The sequence below is a fragment of the Agelaius tricolor genome, unplaced genomic scaffold, assembly GCF_023055355.1.
Source record: "Agelaius tricolor isolate 1412-34295 unplaced genomic scaffold, bAgeTri1.0.p SCAF_3, whole genome shotgun sequence".
NCBI lineage: Eukaryota > Metazoa > Chordata > Aves > Passeriformes > Icteridae > Agelaius > Agelaius tricolor.
Window position 1 is genome coordinate 60,520,296 of NW_027269263.1, and position 20,682 is coordinate 60,540,977.

At 37.2% G+C, this 20,682-nt stretch overlaps 1 protein-coding gene across 9 annotated transcripts in view; it reads right to left on the bottom strand.

Annotated features, from left to right (window-relative positions):
- PCLO (piccolo presynaptic cytomatrix protein) overlaps positions 1-20,682 on the bottom strand; it is a 323,553-nt gene that overhangs the window by 108,091 nt on the left and 194,780 nt on the right. For all 9 annotated transcript variants that reach the window (XM_071424030.1, XM_071424028.1, XM_071424025.1 and 6 more), the window contains exons 9-10: positions 16,393-16,474; positions 4,084-4,209 (exon numbers count right to left, since the gene is read on the bottom strand). In XM_071424030.1, coding sequence (XP_071280131.1) covers positions 4,084-4,209; positions 16,393-16,474 — 208 coding nt within the window. The remainder of the gene's footprint in view (positions 1-4,083; positions 4,210-16,392; positions 16,475-20,682) is intronic.

The window sequence follows — 20,682 nt, forward strand, 5'->3', positions numbered from 1 at the left end:
CCACTCATTTAAAATACTTTCCTGAGGGGAACCAGACATGTGGCCTGGGAAACTTTCAGCACAATTAAAGGCAATCAACAAATTTATAAAAGCTGACCATCTCTTACTTAGCAGGAGAATCAAATTCTAAAAGGTGCTGAGCACATTTAAGAACTTATCCTCAATATTTAGACTTTGATGCTGAGGACATTGGATGTGCTTTTACTTACTATTGAAGGCAGGTGGCTCTGACAGGACCCTTACAGTGTTTTCATGAGCAATGTTTCCTGCATCCTGAGAAGAGTAATTATTAATTTAGGTCAAAACAAGTGCTAAAGGATTGGACTGAAGGGAGGGCACCATTAACTAAGATCACATCTAAGATGGAACTCTCCAACAGCAGTGCAGTTTCTCTGCCCTGACCTACTTAGCAGCTTTAACAGGTCTCATTATCTTTCAGTATCTTATGTCTATCAGGTAGTTTTTCTTCCAGGAAGTTCTATTTCAGTATTTTTCATGCCAAGATTTTTTGTCTTCATATATATTATTTTCCTGTCTTTAAGCTTGGGAAGATATATTTTAAATGATCCATACATATTAAAATTAGACATGCACACATAAGGGCATAGGACAGGTTAACAGAAGTCTGACTAATGCTGCTGAGTGAGGTATAAGCAAAGGCAGTAAGATCACCACAAATCACGTTCACCATAAGTTTTTTACAGTGCTAGTTTACCAGAATTTCTAGAAGACTGGAAAGTCAGGGAATATTTTGATCTCAGTGAGCATCAGATGACCTAACCATTGCAACACAGCTTGTCTGGCTTGAAAACTTGGAATAAAGACACCTGTTGTTATCAGTTCCCAGGCTCTCCACTCAGCCTATTGAAATGGTCCAATCAGAAAACTGGAATGCTGAGGGCATCCAGAAAATTTGTAAGAGTAGGAAACACACATAAACATTTCATTTCTGCTCTTTACTCTATGCTCTTCTGTTTCTAAAAAACGCCGGCTGAAATGCCACTCACTCAGTGGATTCACCAGGTGGAATAGAACTGAAGTGTTCCTGTCAACACGAGGGGGAGCACAGACACATCTATCAAATTGACACAGCCCTTGCACTTGATGAGCTCCGTGGAATGAGTCCTCCACCTCCAGTTTTTGTTACGCCAATGAGTGATGAATCAGAGATATTTTTGACATTTGAAAGCAATTCAAGGTGAGAGAACCGAGAAGAGTGGTATTTGCCAGTCAGAACTATAAATAAATTTTTCAGCACTAAGACTCCTCCAAAGCTTTTTAAATAGGCTAAAATTTTATGTTATTCCCTAAGGATAGGAATGCTATCTCTGTGTCATTTATTTATATGCAGTCATAGAGAGAACAGGTAGGAGTTTGTCTTCCTTCAAAACCACAATAAATCCATCCTTGTTTCTTATGCTATTGGTAGGATTTTCAGACTTGACCCAGTGTTTTTAGAATTAGAGGAATTAATTAAGTTGATGGGATTTTTCAGAGTGATTCATGTTCTTAGAAAGGCTAATGAGTCAAGATACTAACTTGTAGTGACATTAGTATATGTTTACTTGATGACTGTTTATATTCTAACTTGTAGTCACACAGCATTTAATCAGGAAAAGTGACTCATGATTACTGAAAAAAAAAAAAAGTAATGCATTTACAGATAATGACATACTAAATTTTCTTTATTTTTTCTCTCTGTGGTGTGAGAGCCAGCAAATAACTTGAAAAAGGAAAGAAGGCCAGCTTCTATTTTCAGAGATGTTGGTAAGATTAGCAGTCTGGCTGGATTTACACAGATCAATATGAGAATGATTGAAGACATCAGTGGATTTTAGCTCTTCTGAGGGGTAGAGGTTAAATGGGCACCAGCCATATTTCCACTAAGCCAACCACAACTCACAGTGAAGTAGAAAAAATTCTTTGTTGATCCTTGATAGCCATCTAAAATAACATAAAAAGTAAGCTAGATATAAAGGCAAGACCTAAAGGTAAATGACAGTGAGAGGAAATGTTTGTCCTGTATGTCATAGTCAAGGTGCATTCTGCAGGAAGCATTTTTTCTCTCCGAGGGAACATTTAACACATCAATACTGAAACATATTCTGAGACATTGTGTGGACAAATTCTACAGATGAAAGACAGGGATTTTGATGGAGTTGATTTATGCCAACTTATCCAAGTCTAGGATACTTTTATAAAGGTTGGATCAGAAACATGACTGAACATATGATGGGAGAATGAAACAAAGGAATAAATATTTTACTGTCATATCCATCTTCCTCTAAAATAAGAATAAACCTTCAGAATATAATATGCAAACAGATTAAAAAGTAAATTTCTATGTCAGATTTTTCCTGTAGTTATTGTAAATGCAAGATGTTCTTGATCACTGCTGAAATGAACCAAATGTGGTGAGTAAAGAACTGTTTTACACTTCAATTTCCAGAAAATTTCCTGGCAAAATAAACCAAAAGACTACAGATAATTCCAATCTGTAACTGCTCATTCTCTTTCTTGAAATGTCCAGTCCTGGGTAAGTGTTGAATAACCACATTTTCCTCTTTACTTGCTTGGTGCTGAAACAAAGCATGTGTAATCTAGCACAGTTATGAAAGACCTACTTATTTGTACAGAGGGAGCCAAAACAAATACTTGCTTCAAAACACACAAAATTAAGGTCAATTCTTTCATCATTCATGCACAAAAAATAACACTGTTCTATCGTTTGATGAGTGAGATACTACCCATTAAAAATTAATATCAGAATCAACTGTATAGGCAAAAAATAAATATATTTCTTTTTAATTTTCTGTTTAATTTCATTGCACATTAGGGTTTGTGTCCCTTTGGAGGGGGTTTTTTGTTGCATATCATTAACATTTTGGCAAAGAAAACATCAAGGATAAAAAAAGCTGCAGGGTGAATGCAGGTGATACTGTTTTGTAATATCCACAGAATAATTAAACTATCCCTTGTAAATACATTCTTTGATCATTTTACTCAGTTTTTCTGCCTGCAAAGTGCTTTTGATTAAATCGTGACTATTTTGGTCGTTTACCATTCAGAAAACTTAAATGAATGGAATTCTGGAAGAACTCTTCTTCCTACTTATCTTCTTTTGTTATTTTTCCCTGAGTACATTTAAGAAAAAGAAAAAAAAAAAGGAGTTTAATGAGTTGGACACAAATGTACTCTTTTTTTTTGTCTATGGACAGACTGACACTTCAGGTGCATACAGATTTGTAAAAGGGAACTAGAAAATAGCTATAAAAAGAGAAAGTTATAAAAAGAAGGTGGTATTCATGTAATCACAGAAATAAATTGTTAGACAGATTGATCACATTGCAATAATCCTAGAAAATATATTGATAATGAAGTTATCCCTCCACCTAGCTTTGGTAGCCTAAAAAATGATGTGAAGTTGAATGCAGTTTTCTAAAAGCCAATTAAAGGAGGAAGACACTTTCAATTCTTGAAACAGAGGTCTAAGTTAGATGAAATAACTGCTTTACTGTGGATTCTTCTTTTTCTCTGTTGCCTGTTGGGGCAGGTTGGATGGTTACCTTATATTGGATAACTAACATTAGGTATGACTTATAGGGGACTAAGAAAGAAAGTTAGTGCATGTAACCAGGAGACAACTGGATCTGTTTTACCTGTGCAACCGAGAAATATCATTTCAAATGGAAATTAAGTAATATAAGTAATGTAAGAAATAAAACAAAGAAATAAAAGTAATTTCAAACAAGGATACTTAGGTGATCAAGATTAAAGGTTAAAGATCTTCAAAACCCATGTCCATGATATAGGCTGATGACATGTGACCATACAGACAGCATGTTGACACATATTACTGAAGACATGCCCAAATAATGCTCATTGTGGCAACTCTCTTTGGCCATAGAAGTCCTAAACCCATTTTCCATCAGGCCTTTTCTGCTTTAAGCATCATGGAGGTGTAGCTCTCATTCCTTGCACAAGATTGCATCCATTGTGCAAGAGAAAATGTGTGTTATAAATAATCATAACAACCTCCCAACAGTCCCATGGCTTCATCTTTTAATAATGCATTTATCTTACCTTCTATAAGCTTCCCTGTCTGCTCTGCATTGCCCCCAGGCAAGATCTTGGCAATGTAAGCTCCAATTTCCCCACTGCTTCCTGGAATTTCTTTCCCACCTACAACTCGGATTCCCAGTCCATTGCCTGTGATCAAAAGAAAGAGAAAACTTTGAACAGAAATGAAGCAATGAATAATTCACTGGAAAGAAAGGAGGAGAAAAAGTCATCAGAGGTTACTGAAGATGTCCCAGATAACTTCTGTCTGTAGTTGGAAGATCAGGGTTAACTGCAGTCACAGATGATGCTCTTCAAAAACTTAAATTTGGGAAGATCTTCTTGAGCAGCTACTGAATGGCTGACATAACACAAACAACTGAGTTATTAAAAATTACATTGAAGCTTATCCTAGCTTCTTCTGACAATCTATTTGCAATATTAATAAATTGAATAATAAATTGAATTAAATTGCTAGAAAACCTCAGGAAGTGTGGACACAAAGAATAGCTTTATCATATGCCTACAACATGCATGAAATTTAGCTGAGAAATTATAATATCTGAGCTTTAAGAATCACATAATTATGGAGACATTGACAGAGATCCTTAAGCTTGCTCTTTCAAGCAGCAAAGCATCTACATTTACATGAACCTATATTTGGCAAATGCTATTATTTTTCTTAAATATTTGCTTTTAATTGACATCTTTCACATCAAAGGATGTGCAAATTAATGGTGGTAAAAGCATACAAGAATTCTGTGTAAAGCATCATTAAAACACATATTTTCTTCCTTTTAAAAAAGTAGAGAGATAAAAACATTTTCATCACTCATTGTTTCAGCTGGAGAGAGGCAGATCACTAGCCTCTGTACAAAATAATGAGAGTGAAAACAATGAAAACAAAAGCTTAAAATATAAAGTAATAAAATAAAATAATCTTATGCATTGCCAATTTTTCATGTTATTTTGCTCTTAAAAAAAAACAAAACCAAACTTCCTAGTTAAACTAGCTAAACTATTTTTTTCTTTGAAGAAAATTCCATATGATATGATTTACACTTTGTTCTGAGAATTAAAAGTCTGATTTACCCACCTTTATTGTAATGTCTAAAAATAATATTTTTCAATTGATTAATTTCATAAGGCAAACCTGCTGAATGATTAGATTAACCAGCTGTAGGAAGGTCACCACACCACCAAAGCAAAGCTTTGTCTTTTTAGATTAAGGCTTTTCCTTTTCATAATGCTATTAGTGTTTCATAAGTCAGCCCTGAGATTCTTTCAGTACAAGGATTACCACATTGCATTTCTGACAGAAAAAAGTTTCCACTGGTTTTTCTATCCCAGTTAAGCTAAATCTGTATACTTTTTGACTCAGCTTTCCTCATAATTAGATATATTCCAAATATTTTTTTAGGAGAGTAATTTAATTGGAACAAACTGTGTTAATATTTTAATTTAATTACTTTATTTCAGTGCAAATTGGAACTTTTGCACTGGTAGGTAAAGTATATTTTTCCTAATTTGATAGGGAAAGAAAAACCACCATTCTAAGGATGATATCCTTTAAAAAATTAGACAATACAGTTTTTAAAAAATAAGTACCTCATTGCAGAAAGTGAATGCATACACCTATTAAAACATTTAAACATAAGTCCATCCTGAGAACTTAGAAATTCATGTGAGCTGCTCTGCACAGAAGTGCTCTGCATTTCTGATGAAGCAGTTTGGAAAAAGTCATTAATATGTTTATACATCTGAAGCTCACCACTGGGAACTATCAAGTTCAGCAAATCCAAGAAATTCTTCATACACAACACACACAAACAAGGACACAGTATCTTAACTCACACAGTCAACACATGGAATTTTAAATATATTTTTCATCACAGAGAGCAGGAACTCCTCAGAGTCAGGATTTTATCATGATGCACAGTATTGGCATTTCTACCCTCTCACAGGTTATTTGTGACAGAATGGCAGAGAAGTAGTTTGTCATATAAATGAGTGTACACTTGATTTCAGAGGCATTCACATGGAGACCTATGCTAGGGAACTGAAAATCTTGGCTGATATATTTGTTTAGCTTTTGGAGGGTTTTGTCCATAGTTAGTGCTAATAAAATAAAGTACTTTCCATACTAATATATGATGATTATTTTTATTCCTAGACACTTTGAAAGGGTTGTATTTTATGTTTGCAGGTTTTAGAGTCAAATGTATGACTGGCCTTATGGATAAAGTAGAAGTATGCTTGCTAAGGGAGAATCACAGGAGTTGGTGAGCGCATGATTGTGTGTGTTGCAAAAACACTACTAGAAAATTATTTAAATTACAGTTTAAATTTAAATTTAGGTTAATTACAAAGCCTTCATTCCTGGGAGTTAGAATGAATGAGCTACTTTTCACCCAATGAGCTCTAAGTGCTCTGTTCTGGCTGACAAAGAAATATTGCTTGGGTCTTACTGTGTTTTTTCATGTAGAGAGGGGTTTTCAGGCCTATTTATATTTTATCTGTTGAAAATATTGAGCTTACTACTTCTGTTTGAAATTTCTTTGCCCAGTGTATAACCTTGACTGCAGATAGTTTAAAAATAACCATCAGACACATTAATTTATGCTTTCTGAGATATCTTTTCCCTTGTTTTTGTGGTTGCTTTCATTTTTGAGTCTTAATTTCCATCTCTCAGGCTATTTTGATATAACCATTTATTAATCTTTCTCATTTATATTTCCTGATTAATAAACTTCTGTTTTCTTTAAAAGACACAGGATCAGTAAACCATCAAAAAGCAAATCACTGTGATTTGAATAAGAGAAGACACCTTTCTGAATTATGAGTATTGATTTCCATGAAAAATATATTCAGGAGAACATCTCTTCAAAGGGAATTTTGCACCTAGAAATCCAATCCTTTTTAGGATGCTTCAAAGTGAGAAGACTGGTAATTAATTTAAACAGTTTTTACTGATCTCCCAAGGCTGTGATCCTACTCTCCCATCTAATCTTAAATAAAGCTTTAAGATGGAGCATGCTAAGCTAAAAAAACACCTCAAAACCCTACCCCACCCAAACCAAATATACAATAAAATATATAATGCTAAACTTTGACAAGGTTGATCATGCAGTTAAATTGATTTTATACATTGATAAACAAACAAATTTTAAAAAAGGATACTAAATCAGCACAGTTATCTTTTAAGCCTCTGATTTATACAGCTGAACATAAGAACAATCAGAGTTTGAAGCTTTAGGTCACCTGCCCAGTGGATGATGGGAAGGTGCTGGATGTAGTTTTTCTGGATTTTACTATGCCTTTTGATGCTGGCTCTCACAGCATCCTTATGGATCAGCTGTCCAGCTGTGGGATGAGTGGGTTCACATTGTTCTTGGTGAAGAACTGGCTGAAGGGCAGAGCTGAAAGGATTGTAGTGAATGGAATGACATCTGGCTGGGACTGGACACCAGCAGTGCTCTTCAGGGATCAATTCTAGGCCAGATTTGGTCAATATGTGTGTCAAAAATCTGGATGCAGGAGTTGGATGCACCACTAGCACGTTTGCTCATGGCAAAAACTGCTAGGTGCTGTTGACAAGAGGCCTTTCAGAGGAACCTAGATAGCATGGAACATTGGGCTGTGATTAATGGGATGAAATTTAGCAGGTGGGAACGCTGGATCCTGGACCTGTGACACTGGGCACAAGTGTAAGTGGGAGAGTGATGGCTGTAAATCAGAGAGGGATCTGCGGGTGCTGCTCAGCTGCAGCTTGGTGTGAGCCAGCCAAGGGGACAAACCCGTCCTGGTGGCATCAAACACATCATCACCAGACAGTCAAAAGACTGATTGTCCACTCTGTCCAGCGTTGGTTCAGCTTCTCCTTGAGCTCCATGCACAGGCCTGGGCCCCACGATTTGAGAAGGATTGTCAAGGTCCTTGAATGGGCCTGAAGGAGGGCAACAAGGCTGGTGAAAGAGCTGGAAGGAATGTTCTGTAAGGAGAGTCTGAGGGCTTTGGGTTTGTCAGGTTGGGAGAAAAGGCTCTGAGAGGCAACCTCATTGTCCTCTACAGCTTCCTGAGGAGGGGAAGTGGAGAGGGAAGTGCTGAGCTCTTCTCCCTGGTATCCAGGATTAGACCTTGTGGGAATAGTTCAAAGCTGTACCAGGAGAAGTCTAGACTGCAAAGGTGCTCAAAGACTGGAACAGGCTTCTGCAAGAGGTGATCAATGCTCCATGCCTGTCAGGGTTTAAGAGGCTTTTGAACAATGCCCTTAACTACTTTCACTTTTTTTCCACCTTGAAGTGGTCAGTAGCTGGACTAGAAGTTTTTTGTAGGTACCTTCTGACTGCAATACTGTATTTTGTACTTCATTGTGATCTATTCCATTCCATTTCATTCCATCCCATGCTAGCAAAGACTTCAAGTGCTTAATAACTGCAGAGTTATTTTTGTGGGAAAACCATTTTTGGAGGAAAAATATTGAATGGCCTTTTTTGCTTTTTGGCAATTAACCAACTCTGCCTTCAAAAGGATATTTCACTTGTCATTTCATATCCTTCCAGACACTATAAACTGTTTCAGTGATGCATATTCATTACATGTATTTATATATATATATGTATATATAAATATATATATTTGTTTATATATGATATATGATCAGTAACCAAGAACCTGCTACTAATAAATTCTGTCACTGGTGACCTGGCAAGCATTACTGCAAATGCATTTTCAAAATTCATCACTCCTTATTTCCACCATGAAGTACTTTCTGTCCCTTTAGATATATTTATTCTGAATTTCTGTAGCTCAAAGTGTCTCAAACAGTATGAAATTCTATCTCCTTGTATACTTCATTGTGTCACAGTAGCAGCACAGCAGAAAGACTATAATTTACTTTGCTGGAATATGCTGACTATAACCTGAGCTCTGCAATTGCAATTCAGTCCTTTTTGTCTCTTATGGAGATAATAAAGATCAGGCTGTAGCCAATCTGTCTGTTGCTCAGGACACAGGGAAGATCATGAAATTTTACCATCTGCTTTGCTGAGCAGCTCCATTATAGACATTAGAGTATAAACAGTCTAGATTTCCTGGAAACATTTCAGCATCCAAGCAATTATTAGGCTTGCCTTTACAAACAATTGCTGATAACCCCATACATAAGTTAAAGGTTAAAAGAAAGGAAGAAAAAAAAAAGCAGCAAAAAAATGAACAGCTCAAGGACCAGCAGTGTTTTGCTGGTGTTGATGGTCCTGATTTTACACAAAAGGGGAAATTAATTTTTCAGGGATGTTTTATCTCAAGAAAGTAAATAGTATTCCATCAGCAAATGCAAGGATTGATTATATTTAATCATCATACAGGTCCTGTGCAGTATCAGCAACTTCAACAAATGCAGGAGAATGCCAGCACATGACTCAGAAGCTCTGTGCAAACATTGTTCATGTGTTAACTCAAGCAAATATTTCCTCTGGACTAATTTTTGAAAGTATGAAATCATTTGTCTTTCTAATTATATGAACAAGGAAAGTAAAGAAGGAATTAGAATGTACAACAGATTTTCAGTAATCACACATGTTTGTGCAAATTGGCATAGGAAACTGTATGAATGTCAGCAGCAATCTGACTCTGTCACAGTCAGAAATAGAGCCATATGAATTTGTAATAGACTCTTAACTGAACTGTAAGAAAGATAATTAAAAAGTACTATTGATTTTGATTTCTAAGAGCCTTAAAGTATACCCTTCAAGATGATAGCTGAAACTCACTATTTCTGTAAACCCATGGCCATTTTAACATCTTCAGATATTGTGTGCTTTGAAACTATACAGAAGTAAAATGGGAAAAATTGAAATGGGCTTAAACTGCCAAATGCAAGGCCAATGCACAGACTTGTTGAAATGTGTTTTTCATCAATTTCTAATAATTCAAAAAACTCCCCAAACCAGAACAAAACCACAATGGTGAATTAAGGGAAGGAAGTACAAGGGTGATCTTTTCTTTAGTCAAGGTCCAGTGGTAGCAAATGCATAGAAGAAAGCATGCAAATGAGACATTAGGCATGAAAGGCTTTGCAACGTGCCAATGCACCACGTTATAGCAATGATAAACAACATGAAGCCTTTCAACACTATTTGGCTGTGGAGACAGAACATACCTTCATCCTGTGTTCATTTACTAGACATTATCTCCTCATTCCTCCTCCAGCCTTATCTAGACCAGACATATGCTAGGGTGCTGCTAGGCCCTTATCTGCTGGAACAATTTTACACCCTGTTCCATTGTCTGTATGGAACAGAAGGCTCAAACACATTAAAAACACCAATGACTTCTCTTGGAAAGGTCAGAGTTAAAAGTACCATGAAGAAATGCAAGCTATTTATTGAGACATTGTAGTGGTGATAAAGCAATCTCTAAAGTCTGGAGAGCAGACAGAAAGGTAACATGAAAAAGCAAACAAAAAGTTAACTCAGGAACTTAAAAACAGCAGGAAAAATACTGTGTATAATAAAATCCAGCCTAAATTTTTATTTACATTGTTATTCTTATGCAATTCCCTGGAATACATAACATGATGATCCATATCAGAGGTTGGTTGTCTATATAGGTACAGCATTTTCAAGAGTGTCCTCAGGAGAATTGTTTTGGTGCTTCTAGCAAAATTAGCTTCAATGAAGTTGTTTCCTAGAAACATGATTGTATCTACTCAGCTATTGCATTTCTTGGCCATTGGCAATTAAGGCATAAAATACACATGAAGTCAAATCAGGAGCTGATGAAATTCAGATATATTGCAGTTGTTTTAATAGCACAGCATTGATTTATATCAGCTGCAAATCTGCTTCATGCTGATGTACACACTGGTTATCATCCTGAAGGATCATAAAGTGTTTTATGAATTAGCTTCTTGAAGCATTTATCACATCTACTTGAAAACAAGATAAAAGTCTCATCTTTTTGGACAATCTGTCACATCAGAATCTATGGTGCCATGTCTGGTAGAGTGTAGCTTTAAATCTATAAAATCCCTTGTAGGCACTGAGTTTAATCTGTGTTTACTGATAGACACCAATGGCTCAATAGGTGCCACTGATTGACAGCTGAACCTCCATGGAAATCTGGGGGCTTGACTGAACTCTAACATTCAGTGTTGCAGTGATCTGTTTATGCAGCCTTTTGTGCTATGAAAACAAATGCAACCTTTATAGCCAGCAGACACATTGCCCTCTCAATTACCTCCACTCCACATCTTCAACTCTCTTCCTCTTCTCAAAATCTCAAGTGTTCATATACTGCAATATGCATAAACAACTGAACTGCCAAAAAGATTTAATGGAAAGTATTTTAAATACACACACGAGTGTTTTTCAAATTAAAATAATTTGTAGATAAGAGACATAAATGGAATATATGGTCTGTACCTCTACAAAGTGTTTCTAGCACACATAAGAATTTGTTTCTTTGTTTATTTAGAAAAGTTTAATGGTACTGAGTTCTTTCTAAAATTGATATTAAGACAAAACCAAACATCTCTTTTTCTTTTTATTTCCAGTCCTGTCCTCATTTACTACCACGTGACTTCCCAGGAAAATCTCTGATGTAGCCTGACTGCAACAGCTCAGTCCCTTTCTGTTTATGGGTTTTACCTTCTGTGCCACATCTCTGGTAAGGAGTGAGTGTTTGAGGGAATGATGACCATTAATTAGGGATTAAGTCCTTCCCCAGTGACAAGGGAATATTAGAGGAGGGTATTGCTTTTTTGTGAAAATTATCTCAATTCTTCCCAACATTAAATGAAAGAAGTAGGATAGGTAATCCTCTAAGAGCATGAAGACAGGAGATAGGTTGCAGTTCTCACTCTGACTTCTCACATTGAACATAGACTGTGACTATATTTGACATGTTTTTAACTGGTTACTAATCACATATTCATTGCCCTTTAGTATTTTTCTGTAAGAACTAATTTTGCTGAACTTGGAGGTGAAAGAATCCTAAATGTATAGGATTGTTTATTTAGAGACTGACTATAGTGGTGAGGACTTGATACAGAAAAACTCTGAATTCCCTTCCTCTCCACCCAAGTAAGCACTGCATGAGCTGGCACACTGCAGAAACAACACTGTAGTGTTGTTTGCAGGAATTAGCAATCCTTAGGGAGAGTATGAGGCATGTCTGATGTGTGTACAGCATTACAGCTACCCTGTAATTCTACTTGCAGTTTCACTGACATCACTGCTGGGGCAGAGATTAGGGATGCACTCTTCTTCCAACCACCTAATTCACGTCTTTGCTCCACTACAAAGGTTGCAGATTTTTCTGAATCGTTTCTCTGCCTTTTTATTTTTTTATTTTATTTTTTTTTTACCAGAATTGAAGAGGATGTTCCCCAACACAGACAGTCTGGTTGCTCAAAGGTACATTTTTTTTTCCTGGAAACACAGAACATCCCTCCTATCAAAAAGGAAGAATTACTTCTGACTCAGCCTATGTGAGGTAAAGAAGTAAAAATTACTTTTGACTGAGTGCATTCACTGTACCTATAGACCTACTGAGATGTGTCTGCCTGGTTGGATTTTCCCCCTGAGTGTGCCTAAACAGCTTCCTGATCTGGAATAACACAATGTAAGTTACCTTTGCAACATTTCCAAAGGTATTGCCAGTGCTTTCATTACCTTCAATAGCCACATCCTTAATTCACTTTTTCAAATATAATGATGGCGTGATAAAAAACAGAAGAGAAAATTCTGGCAGTATAAAGCAGCACTTATGCTGCTCTGCTGAAGGATCCAAAAGAAACAAGGGACTCTCAGTGAAAACAAACAGTGAGTTTCTGGAGCATTAAACACTGCTATATTATCATTCACTGAGCACTGCCCTCATTGCTTTGGCACATTAGCACATCTGTGATGCCAATTCTTTTTTTTTTCTTAATTGCAAATTTTTAATTAGTTTTTGCAGAGTTAATCCTGGGAAAGTCCTTCACACCTCTCATGGTCTGAGGAGGGGACACTGCATATCTCAAAAAGTAGATCTGCATGCTCTGGATTGTGGTATCTAATAAAGAAACAAGAACCTTCAAGAGAGCAGACAGTGAGCAAGTATATAATTATTTTTCATTCAGCACTAATATTCTCTTGCCATCACAATTTTGGCTTTGTTCCTCAATCTTCAAACACCTCATTCACATGCCAAAATTCACATTATATGCTTCTGTGTGCAAAATTATGCCAGGTTATGTAAGAGGCATCAAAGGCATCTGTATCTCAGAGTCAGTTTTCATTAATCAAGAAAGCAAATAAACCAAATACATGTGCACATAATATGTAGCTGGAAAGCCCAAATTTTAAAATATTTGGGATTAGTCTTATTATTGATATTCAGAATGTGACAATTTTTGCATTCATAGTCAGGCAGCAAGTTCTACTGTGGTAAGATTATGATGAGACCTGTGGAATTTAACTTATAAAGGTGATATTAGGATGAAATTTGTCCTACAATTACAGCTGCTGTGGTAGAGTTGGTTATCTGGGCTGACCCAGCACACTGAATCATTAATGCCCAGGTTGGCCCAAGAACTCCAGTGAGATGAGATGAGATAATGGGCAGAAGCACTGGCCAGTTTCCCAGCAAAGCAGCTGATCAACAGTCACAGGAACTCTCCAAGTGGGAATTTTGTATTTTACGACATTTCCCTATGTAACTCCTGCTGTCACACTCCAATTAGGATACACTAACTGTACACTGAAGGTGTGTTCATGAATCCCCTGAGGAGAATCTGTCATTCTCAGGCATCTCCACAGACAGTTCCTGCTTCAGAACTGACCAAACTGCGCATTTGGTTCTGAAGTCAGATCATTTAAAACATAAGTATAAACTGCTCTTGCGTGTGCAGAAAGGATCACATAGGAGAGGCTTTTGTGCATAGCCAAGACAGAGGAGGTGCTGTACAAACTGTGAGGAAATCTGAGACAATGGATAGTGTTCACACTGCTGTGGTCACCCAGGACCACAGGCCAGCTGGCTTGTAAGAATCCAGCAATCATTTTGGTACTTTTGATTAGAAAGAAGGGCAGGGAGAAAGAAGAGCAAAAAGATACAAAGGGAAAAAATACAAATAAACAAACAAACAGAAATGAGCTGGGGAAGCAATCAGACATGCCATCCATATGAATATCCAAAACTCTTGTAGTGAGATAACTGTGATGGTATAAAAGTATAATTTTTTTTAAATTTACCAATATTTTAAGTAACTTTTACTGCATAATAGACTTCTATGTCTTCCTCTGACTCTGGTTAATAAACACAGATGTTTACTATTAGTTTGCAGATAATGTTTAATAAAATTTAATTATTTTTAAAACCATGTGCCTATCTCTGGTAGAGGTCATTTGGAAAGCTGAAGGCTAAGCATAATGCACTGCACATTTGAAGAGAGTTTTCATATAGTTAAATCATTCAGAGACTTGAGAGAAGGGAAGGAAGGGAGGTACATAGTCAAGGAGTTATGGTCCTTCAAAGATGTACAAGGAGTGAAAATTACAACTAATTCTTCTGTTTCAGGGCCACCCTATTCTACCTTTGGCTCTTTTCTGGACAATTTGCATTTAGGCCTTTAAATACTTGTAGGGAAATCTAGGTATGCATCATACAGAAATATATCTGTGCAGGTCTCCAAGCGCGTATCTGGACTAAAACAAAAATATGACTGCAGCTTGTAGACAGAGCCAAGCTTGCTTTCTCCAATTAGAAGTTAAGCACAATATTATATAGCTATAGTAGTGAGAAATCCCAGTGTGGGCTATATAAGCTTATCAGGACTCTGTGTAAATTTTTGATCCTATGTGACCTCATTTGTGCAAGGCATTAGTCAATGAGATGTCAATATCTGCACCTTGGGTTTGCCCATCACTGCTCACAAGGCATTATCCCTGAGGCACAGTGTGTTGCTGTGACTGCCAGCATGAGAGTTAATCAAGAATTTGGAATAGGCATTTCCCACTGCATAAGGGTGAGTAACTTTACATAGGAAAGCAGGCTTCAGCAACACTAAATCATGAGCTTTACACTTGCGTGGTTGTAATTCCTCTTATTTCTGAGTAAGACAGCAGCTTGGATCACAGCATTACTCATCAGCCCGCAGAGCAAAGATCCCCACAAGGATGCCAAGGAGTTCCTGTGGACTGGGAGGGCCTGGAGCAGCACAGGCTGACACACAGCAGAGCTGGCAGCTCCTTTCAGACTGGGCTGTGTGGGTGGAGGGGTCTTTCTGCAGTCTGAAATCATCGGTGGGTGTTACGCTGACTAACAAGAAAATACCTCATCATGCATACAGAGCATTCATTTAACACCCTAAATGTGAGGTAGGTACTGAGGATGGAAATTATCAAGACTTTACTGCCAGAAACCCTGTGAAAACAATATTTAGCAATTCAAGTAAGTTCATGCCACTTTCTGCTTAATGCTCGAGGGAACACCAGGGCTGGCAGTCAGTAATTACTTCTGGGCAGAAACAGAGTTTGACACACACTATTAGAATCTTTTAAGCAAGTTAAAAGAAAGTCTGATGGTTTCACAGAAAAACTACTTAAAGCATCTACTTCTGAAAGAACAAAACCAGTATATTGAAATAAGTTTGAGTTCCATATAGATGTGAGAATGGATACAATTCCAGAAGCTCAGACAGACAGACCTTACCTGTGCCAGGTCCTTTTACAATTTGACACATGAAAATATTACACTGCCTTCCAGCTCTCAGCCTGGGAGGTGAATGAACATCACCTCTGCTACTTTCATCTCCTTGGCAAGCAGACTCTGACTTACATGAACATTTATGTCAGTGTTCGGAAAAAAGAGGATAAATCTGCAGTCCTGTGATAATTGTCTCCAGGTGAAGATATCACAGAAAAATGGGATCTGATTGTTCTCCTAACCCCCTCTATGGGGGCAGTGGGGGGGGGGACGACACGATCCAGAACAGAAAGAATAAAATTCTCAGTTCTGTACATGCTGAACACCTACACAAGCTTATTTTATAAGGACTCATGCAGAGAATGTAGAGTTACATAAAAAGCAACAGCAAAACAGACTGTTCATATGGATAACACAACCAATTTTTCTCTGTTTTTAATGTCTGTATAGCTTATATATCTTGAACAGATGTCGTGACCTTTTTTATGCACTGCTGCTTTCTGTTATAGCCAATGAGCAAGATTTAAAATGACCACTGAATTTCCTGCTGCATAGACACAGGAACTATTTTTAATACTGGAAATCTGTTGTATAATTCATGCTAATCAAATTAATTATCATGTCTGGTAGAGGGTTTTTTACCTGAAACTGTGTGGTCCTTTGGGTCTCTCAGTAGTTTGAGCCTTGTATGAGGGAAAATGTACTGCAGGGGCTTCCCATTTATCTGAGGAACACAAACATGCATGTCATAAAAAGATAAACCAACAACAATTGCATAAATAATTTCAGACAGTTGAAACAGAAAAAAGCAAACAAACTTATTCCGTCCAGGGAAATATCACAACTTCTCAATTCAAAAACTCTCCCAAATTTGGAGACATTTGTCAAACTGCAAATTCCTTCCATGAGATAATGAATATTTGCTCCCATAACTCCAGATTAATTTCAAATATGGCTTTAGTTCTGATTTTTCTGAGTGACTAGAAGGTGGTCACTCTCTTCAGTAGCTTCTCTCAACCTTAGTCCTTTATTCAAGCCAATTTTAACATAAGAAAGAAAGAAAACATTATTCCTGTATTTTTATAAAATTCTTTTCTTAGACATGCAAACAAAATGTTTGTTTAATGTGTTACCATCCATGAGTTACTGCTTTAGTTTCAGCCAAACCACATGGCTAAATGTCCCTTTTGTCTTCAAATCCCAAAAGCCATGTGAAAGACCTAAACTAAGACTCGTAGGACTACATTGTCTGAAAATGTGCAACATTTACCTGGGCTTATCCAAGACCACATCAAAACTGAAAGTAATACATTCTACAACATACTCTAAAGAGCCAGTTTTCCTGTTGAAATGATCCTACCTGCCCTATGGTTTGGGCATAGGAGGAGCCAAGCTGCAGGGACTGACCCACCTTCCAGGGGTGATTGCCCTGAGCCCACACCAAAATGCCTCTGCAGAGCGTTGGTGGCAACACTCCCCCACAGCCATCACAGCCCCCTTTGCCTGCAGTTTTGGTCTTTTGGTAGCAGAGCTGAACCCATCACTTCCCTGCCTCTGCATGTTGGTTCCAAGCCTGGGCAAAGCACCCAGACCAAGAGGAGGGAGCGTGACTGAGCCTGCTCCAGGATGGGAGCTCAGGGAGCAGCCTCAAGGAGCCAAGGGGACAATGCTATTCAGCATGGCAATGCAGCAGCTTGAGTGCATCAGCAGCCTGCTGCCAAGAGTTTATTATTATTATTTATATTTAAGTAGCATTTAAAGGGATTAAGCTCCTCCTGAGCCAAGCACTTCAAACCTAGTTCTGCCCTGGAGAGTTTATGAAGTGAATGGATAGCACATATAAATGATGGGAAGGGAAACTGAGAAGTCAAGGGACTTGCTTAGCTCAATCCTGCAGTGAGCAGAAGAATTTATACATCTGTTGTCATAATTCAGTTACTTGTCCAGTGAATGGTGTTGCATCTAGAAGACTCAAATCCTCTCCTAACACAGTAAGAGCAATATTGACTGTAATTAATGTCAGACATAAAGGAGATCATGGATGTGATAGCAGACAAGTGTTCCAGAATAAATCAGAACATGTGATCAGGCAGATATTTGAATTTATCATGGAATTTTGTCAGACACAGAGTCTAATACTACCAGGAGTGTATAAAGTTCCATGAGGTTTCCTCACTCATTAATGGCTAGGGAGAGTGTTATGTTTTTAATGACACTGCCAGAAGTGTCAAATTTTATATAACAATAAAAGTTGCATTCAACAAGTTTTATATAACAATAAAAGTGATGCATTTGTCACAGGTAGCTTACTTAAAATTGTAAAAAATCTGGAAGAATGCATCTAATTTTATTTTGAATTAAATTTAAAAAAATGAAATATTGCAGTTTATAAGTATACGAACACATTTAAATAGATCCTTAGCTGGGATCCATTTTGGTGTGAGTAATTCAATTTAACTGAGGAATGCTGCAGCTCTTAAATGTCAATTCATATTATTTTACTTGCTCTATCTTATTTCATTTTTTAATAAATAACAATCCAAGAATATTCAATGCCATATTGTACATGACTGCTAACAAATACATCAGAAAATATAGACTGTCTCCTTCTTTAGCCTATTACTTCCTCATTACTTCCAAAACTTTATGAGAAGAATAAATCTTTGTGATTTATATAGGCCTGAATAAAAGCATTAAATTTTATTAGCATCCAGGGTAGTATATTAGTTTTTATTGTTGGTAGGTATCAGTACTTAAATGAAACATGTCATTAGGCTTTTACCTTCAGACCAGAACATTTCTGAAAGCAGCAGAACAAATAGGAAAAAACAGAGGTTGCTGTAAATAGATAATACCAACAGCAATTACATTGTTCTTGATGTTTTGCTTTAATCATTAGTGAGCTTTTTTATCTGAAATTTACACACATTATTCTGAAATTTACCTGAAAATTTATCTGAAAATTTACTAGAATATCTCAAAATCTGTAGAGCACAAATTATTTTGTGTTTCCAATTGTTCTCATCTTCTTACATCCACTAGAGTTGGTTTCCCTTCACCTGAATATATGCCAGGAATCCCTTCTGGCTGACTCTTCCCTCAATTTCCCCAGGGAAGGCAGGGAGGGACCCCACTGAAGCCATACAACTGTGGCAGTGGAAATCCAAACTGCTGCAGAGGGGCCATCCTTCCAGCTGCAGGAGTGGAGGACAAGTCCATAAGCCCAGATTTAGGGCACAGGGCAAAAGTTGACTTGATCCCATATATCTGCTACAAACCCCAGAGATTTCTGCCAAGTGTCCCTGTCATCCTTCCTCACCTCTTTGGGAGCACTCAGTACACTTGATTTGCAGTTTAGCACTGGCATATCATCCTCTTCCTCAGGAAATTTAAGCTCTGGTCATGTGTTTCGTGTTATTAGTCAGCTCAAAGGCCCTCCAAAAATGGAATGAATGGGAAATAATTGTGCTGAGGGCTTCTAATAAAAGATGAGTTTAAAAATGCATTTCATTTCCATTTGTCTTTAAGTGTTTTGTCTGATAAACAAACACTATGGAGGCCTCATAAAAGGGAATAATATAAGTTAAAGAGGATAATCAAGAAGAAAAAATTTCCCCAGTGCTGTATTTAAGTTTAAGAAATAAAATTAATGAAATGTATTTTACAGGCCATAGCCGTACCTATAATGTATCAGCTGCTTTGGATTGGATTACCAAAGTCATTCCTGGTTTTAAATGTTGCTGCATCTCCTCTTCTGGTGTTAGACAGGGCCTGATAAGGTGACTCTCAGCAGCTACAGTTGGTTGCTGTCCTCTGAGCAATAGCATTTTCAAGGAAAACTTTACCTCAGGTGGATATCCATGAACAAGATGGTGCATGCTGGAGGTGGTGGGTTAGGCAGTATCCATCCTGATTTCTGAATACCACAGGTACTTGCATGAGCACGCAAGGCCCGTGCAAGCTGGTACCAAGAATTTCTCCAGCTGTGGTAGTTTTGCCCCTTTGAACCTCTAAATTTCCTCTGTGCGGAGCACAAATGTAGAGTTGTCTCAAAATCCTCAAGGTGGAAAGTTTTTTCTGCTGATAGATCCCCAGTGATGGAAACAATTTCCAAAAGACACACCGAATAAAAACTCAACAAATACAATGTTCCCGCTCATTAATAAATTGCAAAGTGAGTTGCATTTCCTTCTGCAATTAGGTGAATTCAATGCTGACCTTTGCTCCAAAAGTCATTCTGGCATGCAGAGATAAAAACATTTCTGAGTGACTAAGAAATGAGGCACTGCCAGATAAATGCCTTTGTGAATTACAGTAAGGGGCTGGCTAACAATCCGCTCTTTAGATTAAATATTTGAACAATTATACTAAAGTTGGAAATTTCCAATTTCTCATCATATTTCCAGAGAATCTCAACCACAAAATGCCCCCCCTGCAACCAGGTCTCTAACAGAAAACAGTTTACTACAATTTAAAATAAATTCGCCTCACCAGTTGGAAAACAATCAAAACTAAGTAAACTGTGGAACAAAAGTTTGCAGGTAGACTTCTGAATCTCTGTCACAAATGGCATTTTCTCATTTCAGCCCTACTACTCCCCTTTTGACCCATTTTTTTCGTAACTTCTAATTTTCCAAGTGCCCCTAAAAAGGCTTGACTTAAATTTCAAGAAAATGGTAATAACTCATGAATGAAGAGAAAAGCATATCATTTTTTATGGTGTTTAGAAATAGGGGAATGCATTCAAAAGATTTCATGTCTAGGACACTTGCCTTCTTCTTGTGATTAGAAAACTGTTGCCTAAGTGAACTGATGGCAATATACTGGTATTACGATGAGTTTAGGATTTTATTATTCATTTAGGGCTTAAAAAGACCCACCTATAATGACTGGAAGTATTTAAAACCCCTCACTGAAAAACTACTTATATCC